Source organism: Penaeus vannamei, chromosome 15 (assembly GCF_042767895.1).
Source record: "Penaeus vannamei isolate JL-2024 chromosome 15, ASM4276789v1, whole genome shotgun sequence".
Classification (NCBI taxonomy): Eukaryota; Metazoa; Arthropoda; class Malacostraca; order Decapoda; family Penaeidae; genus Penaeus; species Penaeus vannamei.
The window spans coordinates 28,794,193-28,810,210 of NC_091563.1; the positions used below are offsets into that span (position 1 = coordinate 28,794,193).

Sequence of the window (16,018 nt, forward strand, 5' to 3'; positions counted from 1 at the left end):
CGAATGTAAATGTCTTAGGTGTACCATGTGATGAAAATACAACTGTCTACAACTGTGTACTGGTTTCTACCTGTCGTTGCTGCTAGTTGGCTTTCCACTTGTTCAAGCTGATCCGTTTTATTCTGCTTTTGCTCTTGCAAAATACTGACGAGCAACTGCACAGACTGGACTTGGTCTCCCACCACGGTGCTTGCTGCTTCTGCCGCGGCCGTGATGTTCTCTACTACAGTCGGATCGACGACGAAGGTTCCATTGTCTATGAGTGTGGCGAAATTGCCAATGAGTTGATTGAAGCAGGTGATTTGGTCGGTTGTGAGGTTGGACAGCTTGGTGGAGAGATCAGTGATCATTGTAAGAAGCAGATCTGTCGGGTCCCCAGTTAAGGCATTGTCCTCATTTACCTCACAATATGGATCGACCGTGGCAGTGAGAGTGGCATCTTGATCGATGGAGTAAGTAATGGATCGGCGCTTCCTCGTGGAATTGCCGGTGGCTTTCTGGATGGCTTCAGTGACTCGTTGCAAGGCTGCTTTGGTCTCTTGAAGGGCTGTGAGAGTGGCGTTGGAGGCAGCAATCTGGGTCTCGAGTTCCTCAATTTCTTGGAGTAACTGTGTTTTCCTTTGTTGCAATTCCGAAAAAGTGTTTTGTGTAGTATCTGGCTGTAGGGATGTTTGCTCATGAATGGTTGTTGTTGGTAATGTGGTATTTGGCTCAGAGGTTATTGTTGGAACTGTGATTGTTGATGGATCAGTAGTTGTTAGTGCATCAGTGGTTGTTTGTTGATCAGTGGTTGTTGGTTGATTAGGGGTTGTTGAGTGATCAGTGGTTGTTTCTTCAGTTGTTGGTTCTACAGTGGTTGTTGGTTGATCAGTGGTTGTTAGTTCCTCAGTGGTTGGTGGGTGATCAGTGGTTGTTGGTTGATCAGTGGTTGTTGGTTGATCTGAGGTTGATTGATCAGTGGTTGTTGGTTGATCAGTGGTTGTTGGTTGATCAGTGGTTGTTGGTTGATCAGTGGTTGTTGGTTGATCAGTGGTTGTTGGTTGATCAGTGGTTGTTGGTGGTTCAGTGGTTGTTGGTGGTTCAGTGGTTGTTGGTTCTTTAGTGGTTGTTGGTTGATCAGTGGTTGTTGGTTGATCAATGGTTGTTGGTTGATGAGTGGTTGTTGGTTGATCAGTGGTTGTTGGTTGATGAGTGGTTGTTGGTTCTTCAGTGGTTGTTGGTTGATCTGAGGTTCTTGGTTGATCAGAAGTTGCTGGTTGATCAGTGGTTGTTGGTTGGTCAGTGGTTGTTGGTTGATCAGTGGTTGTTGGCTGATCAGTGGTTGTTGGTTGATCAGTGGTTGTTGGTTGATCAGTGGTTGTTGGTTGATCAGATGTTGGTTGGTCAGTGGTTGTTGGTTGGTCAGATGTTGGTTGGTCAGTGGTTGTTGGTTGGTCAGTGGTTGTTGGTTGATCAGTGGTTGTTGGTTGATGAGTGGTTGTTGGTTGATCAGTGGTTGTTGGTTGATCAGTGGTTGTTGGCTGATGAGTTGTTGGTTGATCTGAGGTTGTTGGTTGATCAGTGGTTGTTGGTTGATCAGTGGTTGTTAGTTGATCAGTGGTTGTTGGTTGATCAGTGGTTGTTGGTTGATGAGTTGTTGGTTGATCAGTGATTGTTGGTTGATCAGTGGTTGTTGGTTGATCAGTGGTTGTTGGTTGATCAGTGGTTGTTGGTTGATCAGTGGTTGTTGGTTGATCAGTGGTTGTTGGTTGATCAGTGGTTGTTGGTTGATGAATTGTTGTTGGTTGATCAGTGGTTGTTGGTTGATCAGTGGTTGTTGATTGATCAGTGGTTGTTGGTTGATCAGTGGTTGTTGGTTGATCAGTGGTTGTTGGTTGATCAGTGGTTGTTGGTTGATCAGTGGTTGTTGGTTGATCAGTGGTTGTTGGTTGATCAGTGGTTGTTGGTTGATGAGTTGTTGTTGGTTGATCTGAGGTTGTTGGTTGATCAGTGGTTGTTGGTTGATCAGTGGTTGTTGGTTGATCAGTGGTTGTTGGTTGATCAGTGGTTGTTGGTTGATCAGTGGTTGTTGGTTGATCAGTGGTTGTTGGTTGATCAGTTGTTGTTGATTGATCAGTGGTTGTTGGTTGATCAGTGGTTGTTGGTTGATCAGTGGTTGTTGGTTGATCAGTGGTTGTTGGTTGATCAGTGGTTGTTGGTTGATCAGTGGTTGTTGGTTGATCAGTGGTTGTTGGTTGATCAGTGGTTGTTGGTTGATTAGTGGTTGTTGGTTGATCAGTGGTTGTTGATTGATCAGTGGTTGTTGGTTGATCAGAGGTTGTTGGTTGATCAGTGGTTGTTGGTTGATCAGTGGTTGTTGGTTGATGAGTGGTTGTTGGTTCTTCAGTGGTTATTGGTTGATCTGAGGTTCTTGGTTGATCAGAGGTTGTTGGTTGATCAGTGGTTGTTGGTTGATCAGTGGTTGTTGGTTGATCAGTGGTTGTTGGTTGATCAGTGGTTGTTGGTTGATCAGTGGTTGTTGGTTGATCAGTGGTTGTTGGTTGATCAGTGGTTGTTGGTTGATCATTGGTTGTTGGTTGATGAGTGGTTGTTGGTTGATCAGTGGTTGTTGGTTGATCAGTGGTTGTTGGTTGATCAGTGGTTATTGGTTGATCTGTGGTTATTGGTTGATCAGTGGTTGTTGGTTGATCAGTGGTTGTTGGTTGATCAGTGGTTGTTGGTTGATCAGTGGTTGTTGGTTGATCAGTGGTTGTTGGTTGATCAGTGGTTGTTGGTTGATCAGTGGTTGTTGGTTGATCAGTGGTTGTTGGTTGATCAGTGGTTGTTGGTTGATCAGTGGTTGTTGGTTGATCAGTGGTTGTTGGTTGATCAGTGGTTGTTGGTTGATCAGTGGTTGTTGGTTGATCAGTGGTTGTTGGTTGATCAGAAGTTGTTGGTTGATCAGTGGTTGTTGGTTGAACAGTGGTTGTTGGTTGATCAGTGGTTGTTGGTTGATCAGTTGTTGTTGGTTGATCAGTGGTTGTTGGTTGATCATTGGTTGTTGGTTGATCAGAAGTTGTTGGTTGATCAGTGGTTGTTGGTTGATCATTGGTTGTTGGTTGATCAGAAGTTGTTGGTTGATCAGTGGTTGTTGGTTGATCATTGGTTGTTGGTTGATCAGAAGTTGTTGGTTGATCAGTGGTTGTTGGTTGATCAGTGGTTGTTGGTTGATCAGTGGTTGTTGGTTGATCAGTTGTTGTTGGTTGATCAGTGGTTGTTGGTTGATCATTGGTTGTTGGTTGATCTGTGCTTATTGGTTGATCAGTGGTTGGTTGATCAGTGGTTATTCGTTGATCTGTGGTTATTGGTTGATCAGTGGTTGTTGGTTGATCAGTGGTTGTTGGTTGATCAGTGGTTGTTGGTTGATCATTGGTTGTTGGTTGATCAGTGGTTGTTGGTTGATCATTGGTTGTTGGTTGATCATTGGTTGTTGGTTGATAAGTGGTTGGTTGATCAGTGGTTGTTGGTTGGTCAGTGGTTGTTGGTTGATCAGTGGTTGTTGGTTGATCAGTTGTTGTTGGGTGATCAGTGGTTGTTGGTTGATCAGTGGTTGTTGGTTGATCAGTGGATGTTGGTTGATCAGTGGTTGTTGGTTGATCAGTGGTTGTTGGTTGATCAGTGGTTGTTGGTTGATCAGTGGTTGTTGGTTGATCAGTGGTTGTTGGTTGATCAGTGGTTGTTGGTTGATCAGTGGTTGTTGGTTGATCAGTGGTAGCTGGTTGATCAGTGGTTGTTGGTTGATCATTGGTTGTTGGTTGATCTGAGGTTGATTGATCAGTGGTTGGTTGATAAGTGGTTGTTGGTTGATCAGTGGATGTTGGTTGATCAGTGGTTGTTGGTTGATCAGTGGTTGTTGGTTGATCATTGGTTGTTGGCTGATCAGTGGTTGTTGGTTGATCATTGGTTGTTGGTTGATCATTGGTTGTTGGTTGATAAGTGGTTGGTTGATCAGTGGTTGTTGGTTGGTCAGTGGTTGTTGGTTGATCAGTGGTTGTTGGTTGATCAGTTGTTGTTGGGTGATCAGTGGTTGTTGGTTGATCAGTGGTTGTTGGTTGATCAGTGGATGTTGGTTGATCAGTGGTTGTTGGTTGATCAGTGGTTGTTGGTTGATCAGTGGTTGTTGGTTGATCAGTGGTTGTTGGTTGATCAGTGGTTGTTGGTTGATCAGTGGTTGTAGGTTGATCAGTGGTTGTTGGTTGATCAGTGGTTGTTGGTTGGTCAGTGGTTGTTGGTTCTGCAGTGGTTGTTGGTTGATAAGTGGTTGTTGGTTGATCAGTGATTGTTGGTTGATCAGTGGTTGTTTCTTGATGAGTGGTTGTTGGTTGATCAGTGGTTGTTGGTTGATCAGTGGTTGTTGGTTGATCAGTGGTTGTTGGTTGATCAGTGGTTGTTGGTTGATCAGTGGTTGTTGGTTGATCAGTGGTTGTTGGTTGATCAGTGGTCGTTGGTTGATCAGTGGTTGTTGGTTGATCAGTGGTTGTTGGTTGATCAGTGGTTGTTGGTTGATCAGTGGTTGTTGGTTGATCAGTGGTTGTTGGTTGATCAGAGGTTGTTGGTTGATCAGTGGTTGTTGGTTGATCAGTGGTTGTTGGTTGATCAGTGGTTGTTGGTTGATCAGTGGTTGTTGCTTGATGAGTGGTTGTTGGTTGATCAGTGGTTGTTGGTTGATCAGTGGTTGTTGGTTGATCAGTGGACGTTGGTTGATCAGTGGTTGTTGGTTCTTCAGTGGTTGTTGGTTGATCAGTGGATGTTGGTTGATCAGTGGTTGTTGGTTCTTCAGTGGTTGTTTGTTGACCAGTGGTTGTTGGTTCATCAGTGGATGTTGGTTGGTCAGTGGTTGTTGGTTCATCAGTGGTTGTTAGGTGATAAGTGGTTGTTTGTTGATCAGTGGCTGTTGGTTGATCAGTGGTTGTTGGTTGATCAGTGGTTGTTGGTTGATCAGTGGTTGTTGGTTGATCAGTGGTTGTTGGTTGATCAGTGGTTGTTGGTTGATCAGTGATTGTTGGTTGATCAGTGGTTGTTGGTTCTGCAGTGGTTGTTGCTTCTGCAGTGGTTGTTGATTGATCAGTGGTTGTTGGTTGATCAGTGGTTGTTGTTTGATCAGTGGTTGTTGGTTGATCAGTGGTTGTTGGTTGATCAGTGGTTGTTGGTTGATCAGAGGTTGTTCGTTGATCAGTGGTTCTTGGTTGATCAGTGGTTGTTGGTTGATCAGAGGTTGTTGGTTGATCAGTGGTGGTTGGTTGATCAGTGGTTGTTGGTTGATAAGTGGTTGTTGGTTTATCAGTGGTTGTTGGTTGATCAGTGGTTGTTGGTTGATCAGGGGTTGTTGGTGGTTCAGTGGTTGTTGGTTGATCAGTGGTTGTTGGTTGATCAGTGGTTGTTGGTTGATCAGTGGTTGTTGGTTGATCAGTGGTTGTTGGTTGATCAGTGGTTGTTGGTTGATCAGTGGTTGTTGGTTGATCAATGGTTGTTTGTTGATCAGTGGTTGTTAGTTGATCAGTGGTTGTTGGTTGATCAGTGGTTGTTGGTTGATCAGTGGTTGTTGGTTGATCAGTGGTTGTTTGTTGATCAGTGGTTGTTGGTTGATCAGTGGTTGTTGGTTCTTCAGTGGTTGTTGGTTCTTCAGTGGTTGTTGGTTGCTCAGTGGATGTTAGTTTACCTTTGGTTGTTGGTTCTTCAGTAGTCGTTGGTTGATCAGTGGTTGTTGGTTGATCAGTGGTTGTTGGTGGTTCAGTGGTTGTTTGTTGATCAGTGGTTGTTGGTTGATCACTGGTTGTTGGTTCTGCAGTGGTTGTTGATTGATCAGTGGTTGTTGGTTCTTCAGTGGTTGTTGGTTCTTTAGTGGTTGTTGGTTCTGCAGTGGTTGTTGATTGATCAGTGGTTGTTGGTTGATCAGTGATTGTTGGTTGATCAGTGGTTGTTGGTTGATCAGTTGTTGGTTGATCAGTGGTTGTTGGTTGATCAGTTGTTGGTTGATCAGTGGTTGTTAGTTTATCAGTGGTTGTTGGTTGATCAGTGGTTGTTGGTTGATCAGTGGTTGTCGGTTGATCAGTGGTTGTTGGTTGATCAGTGGTTGTTTGTTCATCAGTGGTTGTTGGTTGATCAGTGGTTGTTGGTTGAACAGTGGTTGTTGGTTGATCAGTGATTGTTGGTTGATCAGTGGTTGTTGGTTGATCAATGGTTGTTGGTTGATCAGTGGTTGTTGGTTGATTAGTGGATGTTGGTTGATAAGTTGTTGTTGGTTGATCATTGGTTGGTTCTTCAGTGGTTGTTGGTTGATCAGTGGTAGTTGGTTGATAATTGGTTGGTTCTTCAGTGGTTGTTTGTTGATCAGTGGTTGTTGGTTGATCAGTGGATGTTGGTTGATCAGTGGTTGTTGGTTGATCAGTGGTTGTTGGTTGATCAGTGGTTGTTGGTTGATCAGTGGTTGTTGGTTCTTCAGTGGTTGTTGGTTGATCAGTGGTTGTTGGTTGATAAGTGGTTGGTTGATCAGTTGTTAGTTCTTCAGTGGTTGTTACTTGGTCAGTGGTTGTTGGTTGATCAGTGGTTGTTGGTTGATCAGTAGTTGTAGGTTGATCAGTGGTTGTTGGTTGATCAGTGGTTGTTGGTTGATCAGTGGTTGTTGGTTGATCAGTGGTTGTTGGTTGATCAGTGGTTGTTGGTTGATCAGTGGTTGTTTGATCACTGGTTGTTGGTTGATCAGTGGTTGTTGGTTGATTATTGGTATTTGGTTGATCAGTGGTTGTTGGTTGATCAGTGGTTGTTGGTTGATCAGTGGTTGTTGGTTGATCAGTGGTTGTTGGTTGATCAGTTGTTGTTGGTTGATCAGTGGTTGTTGGTTGATCAGTGGTTGTTGGTTGATTATTGGTATTTGGTTGATCAGTGGTTGTTGTTTGATCAGTGGTTGTTGCTTGATCAGTGGTGGTTGGTTCTTCAGTGGTTGTTGGTTGATCAGTGGTTGTTGCTTGATCAGTGGTGGTTGGTTCTTCAGTGGTTGTTGCTTGGTCAGTGGGTTTTGGTTGATCAGTGGTTGTTGGTTGATCAGTGGTTGTTGGTTCTTCAGTGGTCGTTGGTTGATCAGTGGTTGTTGGTTGATCAGTGGTTGTTGGTTCTTCAGTGGTCGTTGGTTGATCAGTGGTTGTTGGTTGATCAGTGGTTGTTGGTTGATCAGTGGTTGTTGGTTGATCAGTGGTTGTTGGTTGATCAGTGGTTGTTGGTTGATCAGTGGTTGTTGGTTGATCAGTGGTTGTTGGTTGATCAGTGGTTGTTGGTTGATCAGTGGTTGTTGGTTGATCAGTGGTTGTTGGTTCTTCAGTGGTCGTTGGTTGATCAGTGGTTGTTGGTTGATCAGTGGTTGTTGGTTGATCAGTGGTTGTTGGTTGACCAGTGGTTGTTGGTTCTTCAGTGGTCGTTGGTTGATCAGTGGTTGTTGGTTCTTCAGTGGTTGTTGGTTGACCAGTGGTTGTTGGTTCTTCAGTGGTTGTTGGTTGACCAGTGGTTGTTGGTTGATCAGTGGTTGTTGGTTGACCAGTGGTTGTTGGTTCTTCAGTGGTTGTTGGTTGATCAGTGGTTGTTGGTTGATCAGTGGTTGTTGGTTGATCAGTGGTTGTTGGTTCTTCAGTGGTCGTTGGTTGATCAGTGGTTGTTGGTTCTTCAGTGGTCGTTGGTTGATCAGTGGTTGTTGGTTCTTCAGTGGTCGTTGGTTGATCAGTGGTTGTTGGTTGATCAGTGGTTGTTGGTTGATCAGTGGTTGTTGGTTGATCAGTGGTTGTTGGTTGACCAGTGGTTGTTGGTTCTTCAGTGGTCGTTGGTTGATCAGTGGTTGTTGGTTGATCAGTGGTCGTTGGTTGATCAGTGGTTGTTGGTTGATCAGTGGTTGTTGGTTGATCAGTGGTTGTTGGTTGATCAGTGGTTGTTGGTTGACCAGTGGTTGTTGGTTCTTCAGTGGTTGTTGGTTGATCAGTGGTTGTTGGTTGATCAGTGGTTGTTGGTTGATCAGTGGTTGTTGGTTGATCAGTGGTTGTTGGTTGACCAGTGGTTGTTGGTTCTTCAGTGGTCGTTGGTTGATCAGTGGTTGTTGGTTGATCAGTGGTTGTTGGTTGATCAGTGGTTGTTGGTTGACCAGTGGTTGTTGGTTCTTCAGTGGTTGTTGGTTGATCAGTGGTTGTTGGTTGATCAGTGGTTGTTGGTTGATCAGTGGTTGTTGGTTGACCAGTGGTTGTTGGTTCTTCAGTGGTCGTTGGTTGATCAGTGGTTGTTGGTTCTTCAGTGGTCGTTGGTTGACCAGTGGTTGTTGGTTCTTCAGTGGTCGTTGGTTGATCAGTGGTTGTTGGTTGATCAGTGGTTGTTGGTTGATCAGTGGTTGTTGGTTGACCAGTGGTTGTTGGTTCTTCAGTGGTCGTTGGTTGATCAGTGGTTGTTGGTTCTTCAGTGGTCGTTGGTTGATCAGTGGTTGTTGGTTGATCAGTGGTTGTTGGTTGATCAGTGGTTGTTGGTTGATCAGTGGTCGTTGGTTGATCAGTGGTTGTTGGTTGATCAGTGGTTGTTGGTTGATCAGTGGTTGTTGGTTGATCAGTGGTTGTTGGTTGATCAGTGGTTGTTGGTTGATCAGTGGTTGTTGGTTGACCAGTGGTTGTTGGTTCTTCAGTGGTCGTTGGTTGATCAGTGGTTGTTGGTTGATCAGTGGTTGTTGGTTGATCAGTGGTTGTTGGTTGACCAGTGGTTGTTGGTTCTTCAGTGGTCGTTGGTTGATCAGTGGTTGTTGGTTGATCAGTGGTTGTTGGTTGATCAGTGGTTGTTGGTTGATCAGTGGTTGTTGGTTGATCAGTGGTTGTTGGTTGATCAGTGGTTGTTGGTTGATCAGTGGTTGTTGGTTGATCAGTGGTTGTTGGTTGATCAGTGGTTGTTGGTTGATCAGTGGTTGTTGGTTGATCAGTGGTTGTTGGTTCTTCAGTGGTTGTTGGTTGATCAGTGGTTGTTGGTTGATCAGTGGTTGTTGGTTGATCAGTGGTTGTTGGTTGATCAGTGGTTGTTGGTTGATCAGTGGTTGTTGGTTCTTCAGTGGTCGTTGGTTGATCAGTGGTTGTTGGTTGATCAGTGGTTGTTGGTTGATCAGTGGTTGTTGGTTGATCAGTGGTTGTTGGTTGACCAGTGGTTGTTGGTTCTTCAGTGGTTGTTGGTTGATCAGTGGTTGTTGGTTGATCAGTGGTTGTTGGTTGACCAGTGGTTGTTGGTTCTTCAGTGGTCGTTGGTTGATCAGTGGTTGTTGGTTGATCAGTGGTTGTTGGTTGATCAGTGGTTGTTGGTTGATCAGTGGTTGTTGGTTGATGAGTGGTTGTTGGTTGATCAGTGGTTGTTGGTTGATCAGTGGTTGTTGGTTGATCAGTGGATATTGGCTGATCAGTGGTTGTTGGTTGATCAGTGGTTGTTGGTTGATCAGTGGTTGTTGTTTGGTCAGTGATTGTTGGTTGGTCAGTGGTTTTTGGTTGATCAGTGGTTGTTGGTTGATGAGTAGTTGTTGGTTGATCAGTGGTTGTTGGTTGATCAGTGGTTGTTGGTTGATCAGTGGTTTTTGGTTGATCAGTGGTTGTTGGTTTATCAGTGGTTGTTGGTTTATCAGTGGTTGTTGGTTGATCAGTGGTTGTTGGTTGATCAGTGGTTGTTGGTTGATCAGTGGTTGTTGGTTGATCAGTGGTTGTTGGTTGATCAGTGGTTGTTGGTTGATCAGTGGTTGTTGGTTGATCAGTGGTTGTTGGTTGATCAGTGGTTGTTGGTTGATCAGTGGTTGTTGGTTGATCAGTGGTTGTTGGTTGATCAGTGGTTGTTGGTTGATCAGTGGTTGTTGGTTGATCAGTGGTTGTTGGTTGATCAGTGGTTGTTGGTTGATCAGTGGTTGTTGGTTGATCAGTGGTTGTTGGTTGATCAGTGGTTTTTGGTTGATCAGTGGTTGTTGGTTGATCAGTGGTTGTTGGTTGATCAGTGGTTGTTGGTTGATCAGTGGTTGTTGGTTGATCAGTGGTTGTTGGTTGATCAGTGGTTGTTGGTTGATCAGTGGTTGTTGGTTGATCAGTGGTTGTTGGTTGATCAGTGGTTGTTGGTTGATCAGTGGTTGTTGGTTGATCAGTGGTTGTTGGTTGATCAGTGGTTGTTGGTTGATCAGTGGTTGTTGGTTGATCAGTGGTTGTTGGTTGATCAGTGGTTGTTGGTTGATCAGTGGTTGTTGGTTGATCAGTGGTTGTTGGTTGATCAGTTGTTGGTTGATCAGTGGTTGTTGGTTGATCAGTGGTTGTTGGTTGATCAGTGGTTGTTGGTTGATCAGTGGTTGTTGGTTGATCAGTGGTTGTTGGTTGATCAGTGGTTGTTGGTTGATCAGTGGTTGTTGGTTGATCAGTGGTTGTTGGTTGATCAGTGGTTGTTGGTTGATCAGTGGTTGTTGGTTGATCAGTGGTTGTTTGTTGATCAGTGGTTGTTGGTTGATCAGTGGTTGTTCGTTGATCAGTGATTGTTGTTTGGTCAGTGGTTTTTGGTGGCGCGGTTGTTGATTTAAGTACAGTTGATGGTTTCTCAGTAATTTCCAGTGTTGTTGGGTGATCAGTGGTTGTTGGTTGATCAGTGGCTGTTGGTTGATCAGTGGTTGTTGATTGATCAGTGGTTGTTCGTTGATCAGTGATTGTTGTTTGGTCAGTGGTTTTTGGTGGCGCGGTTGTTGATATAACTACAGTTGTTGGTTTCTCAGTAATTTCCAGTGTTGTTGGCTGCACTGTAGCTGGTGATTGCTTAGTGGATGTAGGTGGCAGTGAAGTGACTGTGTCATTGGTTGGCAATGGGTGAGGGGTTGTAGATTGCACAGTAACAGCTATTGTTTCTGTGGACAGCTCAGTTACCGTTGTTTCTGGTTGGGTGGATGTTGGAAGGCCTGTAAATGTATGGTTTAAGTGAATATCATACTTTTTATCTATACATCATACTTTTTATCTATCTATCTATATATTCTACTTTATATGTATATATACATATTCATACATGCATATATACACATAAATACACATCCAAACACATACATATACATATATATACTGCATATACACTATGCACATATTGTTAAATATATATATATATATATATATATATATATATATATATATATATATATATATATATATATATATGTGTGTGTGTGTGTGTGTGTGTGTGTGTGTGTGTGTGTGTGTGTGTGTGTGTATATACATTATATTACACACACACACACACACACACACACACACACACACACACACACACACACACACACACACACACACACACACACACACACACACACACACACACACACATACACACACACACACACACACACACACACACACACACACTATAATTTGAATTTCTTATGTCCAGATTTCTGTTCGAGCAACAGTTGAAGATGAATAAGGCAAGTTCTTCATCATCTCCCATAAGATTAATAAGCAAGGAATGATCGTATAACAGTGGTTCCACTCATGAACTCTTTCTCACACCTGTGAGCACCCGACGCTAATCCTCCTTTTCTCGAATAATCCTCCATTTATTTCACGAAAGTGACCTACTTGGGGATCGGAACCCACAAGCTGGAAACGTGATATGACAAACATGAAGAAACATCTACCAAGTACTTTAATCACACTATACATGACGCTCTCCTTAAACACATGATGTATCCCTCCTGCCATAGCAATCCAGCAATGGTATTGTCCATTGCAAAGCAAAGTTGAATTGTAATCATACCAGATTCTAACATTCTCACAAAGAAACACATGCAGGTAAAGTAGATGAAGGAGGTCAGAAAAAGAACAAAAGAAAATGAAGACGGGAAACAGTAATGTAGAGAATCATCAAACCTCTCTGTATAATAACAATTGTAATTATGAGAATAATGGTAACAAATAATGATAATGGTAATTTGTCAAATGTCAATAAAACGCCAAACAGTTGTCATCCGTGACAACCTGCTGCTCATCATAACCCGTGCTGTTGCCCCCGTTTCTCTTCCCCGATCTTTTTCGTTTCTCCTCCTCAGTTTTTTACTTTGAATTCAAGGAAAATTGTGCCATCTGTGGGCGATGTTTAGGAATATATGACAAACTATGACTGTGGACTAATGTTCTTGAAGGCGTGCGCATGTTATGCTTAAAATACCATTTTCATTTGAGTAATCTCGCTCTTCAAATGTCATAACACGAATGTAAATGTCTTAGGTGTACCATGTGATGAAAATACAACTGTCTACAACTGTGTACTGGTTATCTACCTGTCGTTGCTGCTAGTTTGCTTTCCACTTGTTCAAGCTGATCCGTTTTATTCTGCCTTTGTTCTTGCAAAATACTGACGAGCAACTGCACAGACTGGACTTGGTCTCCCACCACGGTGCTTGCTGCTTCTGCCGCGGCCGTGATGTTCTCTACTACAGTCGGATCGACGACGAAGGTTCCATTGTCTATGAGTGTGGCGAAATTGCCAATGAGTTGATTGAAGCAGGTGATTTGGTCGGTTGTGAGGTTGGACAGCTTGGTGGAGAGATCAGTGATCATTGTAAGAAGCAGATCTGTCGGGTCCCCAGTTAAGGCATTGTCCTCATTTACCTCACAATATGGATCGACCGTGGCAGTGAGAGTGGCATCTTGATCGATGGAGTAAGTAATGGATCGGCGCTTCCTCGTGGAATTGCCGGTGGCTTTCTGGATGGCTTCAGTGACTCGTTGCAAGGCTGCTTTGGTCTCTTGAAGGGCTGTGAGAGTGGCGTTGGAGGCAGCAATCTGGGTCTCGAGTTCCTCAATTTCTTGAAGTAACTGTGTTTTCCTTTGTTGCAATTCCGAAAAAGTGTTTTGTGTAGTATCTGGCTGTATGGATGTTTGCTCATGAATGGTTGTTGTTGGTAATGTAGTATTTGGCTCAGAGGTTATTGTAGGAACTGTAGTTGTTGATTGATCAGTGGTTGTTAATTCTTCAGCGGTTGTTGGTTGATCATTTGTTGGTTGATTAGTAGTTGTTCGTTGATCAGTGGTTGTTGATTGATCAGTGGTTGTTGGTTGATCAGTGGTTGTTGGTTGATCAGTGGTTGTTGGTTGATCAGTGGTTTTTGGTTGATCAGTGGTTGTTGGTTGATCAGTGGTTGTTGGTTGATCAGTGGTTGTTGATTGATCAGTGGTTGTTGGTAGATCAGTGATTGTTGGTTGATCAGTGGTTGTTGATTGATCAGTGGTTGTTGGTAGATCAGTGGTCGTTGGTTGATCAGTGGTAGTTGGTTGATCAGTAGATGTTGGTTGATCAATGGTTGTCGGTTGATCAGTGGTTGTTGGTTGATCAGTGGTTGTTGGTTGATCAGTGGTTGTTGGTTGATCAGTGGTTGTTGGTTGATCAGTGGTTGTTGGTTGATCAGTGGTTGTTGGTTGATCAGTGGTTGTTGATTGATCAGTGGTTGTTGGTAGATCAGTGGTTGTTGGTTGATCAGTAGTTGTTGGTTGATCAGTGGATGTTGGTTGATCAATGGTTGTTGGTTGATCAGTGGTTGTTGATTGATCAGTGGTTGTTAGTTGATCAGTGGTTGTTGGTTGATCAGTGGTTGTTGGTTGATCAGTGGTTGTTGATTGATCAGTGGTTGTTGGTAGATCAGTGGTTGTTGGTTGATCAGTGGTTGTTGGTTGATCAGTGGTTGTTGGTTGATCAGTGGTTGTTGGTTGATCAGTGGTTGTTGGTTGATCGGTGCTTGTTGGTTGATCAGTGGTTGTTGGTTGATCAGTGGTTGTTGATTGATCGGTGGTTGTTGGTTGATCAGTGGTTGTTGGTTGATCGGTGCTTGTTGGTTGATCAGTGGTTGTTGGTTGATCAGTGGTTGTTGATTGATCGGTGGTTGTTGATTGATCAGTGGTTGTTGGTTGATCAGTGGTTGTTGGTTGATCAGTGGTTGTTGGTTGATGAGTGGTTGTTGGTTGATCAGTGGTTGTTGACTGATCAGTGGTTGTTGGTAGATCAGTGGTTGTTGGTTGATCAGTGGTTGTTGGTTGATCGGTGGTTGTTGGTTGATCAGTGGTTGTTGGTTGATCAGTGGTTGTTGATTGATCGGTGGTTGTTGGTTGATCAGTGGTTGTTGATTCTTCAGTGGTGGTTGATTGATCAATGGTTGTTGGTTGATCAGTGGTTGTTGGTTGATCAGTGGTTGTTGGTTGATCAGTGGTTGTTGGTTGATCAGTGGTTGTTGGTTGATCAGTGGTTGTTGGTTGATCAGTGGTTGTTGGTTGATCAGTGGTTGTTGGTTGATCGGTGGTTGTTGGGTGATCAGTGGATGTTGGTTCATCAGTGGTTGTTGGTTGATCAGTGGTTGTTGGTTGATCAGTGGTTGTTGGTTCATCAGTGGTTGTTGGTTGATCAGTGGTTGTTGGTTGATCAGTGGTTGTTGGTTGATCGGTGGTTGTTGGTTGATCAGTGGTTGTTGGTTGATCAGTGGTTGTTGGTTGATCAGTGGTTGTTGGTTGATCAGTGGTTGTTGGTTGATCAGTGGTTGTTGGTTGATCAGTGGTTGTTGGTTGATCAGTGGCTGTTGGTTGATCAGTGGTTGTTGGTTGATCAGTGGATGTTGGTTGATCAGTGGTTGTTGGTTGATCAGTGGTTGTCGGTTGATCAGTGGTTGTTGGTTGATCAGTGGTTGTTGGTTGATCAGTGGTTGTCGGTTGATCAGTGGTTGTCGGTTGCTCAGTGGTTGTCGGTTGATCAGTGGTTGTTGGTTGATCAGTGGTTGTTGGTTGATCAGTGGTTGTTGGTTGATCAGTGGTTGTTGGTTGATCAGTGGTTGTTGGTTGATCAGTGGTTGTTGGTTGATCAATGGTTGTTGGTAAATCAGTGGTTGTCGGTTGATCAGTGGTTGTTGGTTGATCGGTGGTTGTTGGGTGATCAGTGGATGTTGGTTCATCAGTGGTTGTTGGTTGATCAGTGGTTGTTGGTTGATCAGTGGTTGTTGGTTGATCAGTGGTTGTTGGTTGATCAGTGGTTGTTGGTTGATCAGTGGTTGTTGGTTGATCAGTGGTTGTTGGTTGATCAGTGGTTGTTGGTTGATCAGTGGTTGTTGGTTGATCAGTGGTTGTTGGTTGATCAGTGGTTGTTGGTTGATCAGTGGTTGTTGGTTGATCAGTGGTTGTTGGTTGATCAGTGGATGTTGGTTGATCAGTGGTTGTTGGTTGATCAGTGGTTGTTGGTTGATCAGTGGTTGTTGGTTGATCAGTGGTTGTTGGTTGATCAGTGGTTGTTGGTTGATCAGTGGTTGTTGGTTGATCAGTGGTTGTTGGTTGATCAGTGGTTGTTGGTTGATCAGTGGTTGTTGGTTGATCAGTGGATGTTGGTTGATCAGTGGTTGTTGGTTCTTCAGTGGTTGTTGGTTGATCAGTGGTTGTTGGTTGATCAGTGGTTGTTGGTTGATCAGTGGTTGTTGGTTGATCAGTGGTTGTTGGTTGATCAGTGGTTGTTGGTTGATCAGTGGTTGTTGGTTGATCAGTGGTTGTTGGTTGATCAGTGGTTGTTGGTTGATCAGTGGTTGTTGGTTGATCAGTGGATGTTGGTTGATCAGTGGTTGTTGGTTGATCAGTGGTTGTTGGTTGATCAGTGGTTGTTGGTTGATCAGTGGTTGTTGGTTGATCAGTGGTTGTTGGTTGATCAGTGGTTGTTGGTTGATCAGTGGTTGTTGGTTGATCAGTGGTTGTTGGTTGATCAGTGGTTGTTGGTTGATCAGTGGTTGTTGGTTGATCAGTGGTTGTTGGTTGATCAGTGGTTATTGGTTGATCAGTGGTTGTTGGTTGACCAGTGGTTGTTGGTTTATCAGTGGTTGTTGGTTTATCAGTGGTTGTTGGTTCTTCCGTGGTTGTTGGTTGATCAGTGGTTGTTGGTCGTTCAGTGGTTGTTGGTTGATCAATGGTTGTTGGTTGATCAGTGGTTATTGGTTGATCACTGGTTGTTG

At 43.7% G+C, this 16,018-nt stretch overlaps 1 protein-coding gene across 1 annotated transcript; it reads right to left on the minus strand.

Annotated features, from left to right (window-relative positions):
* Positions 1-14: 14 nt before the first annotated feature.
* On the minus strand, positions 15-14,980 carry LOC138864156 (mucin-2-like). Its single transcript, XM_070130210.1, has 7 exons — positions 14,764-14,980; positions 12,326-12,985; positions 11,625-11,645; positions 10,590-10,954; positions 5,699-5,893; positions 1,254-1,520; positions 15-884 (listed from the first exon to the last, which is right to left on the minus strand). Exons 1-7 carry the CDS (start codon positions 14,978-14,980, stop codon positions 15-17), a joined length of 2,595 nt encoding a protein of 864 aa, XP_069986311.1.
* Positions 14,981-16,018: the final 1,038 nt, after the last annotated feature.

Bases quoted from the DNA above. Each gene is read 5' to 3' on its own strand.
- LOC138864156 (XM_070130210.1), bottom strand. From the start codon at position 14,980: ATGAACCAACATCCACTGATCACCCAACAACCACCGATCAACCAACAA. The intron at 11,646-12,325 runs GTAGATAACCAG...TCACGTTTCCAG, and splicing joins CAAACTAGCAGCAACGACAG to CTTGTGGGTTCCGATCCCCA. The intron at 1,521-5,698 runs GTAAACTAACAT...ACAACTCATCAG, and splicing joins TGAAGAACCAACAACCAAAG to CCAACAACCACTGATCAACC.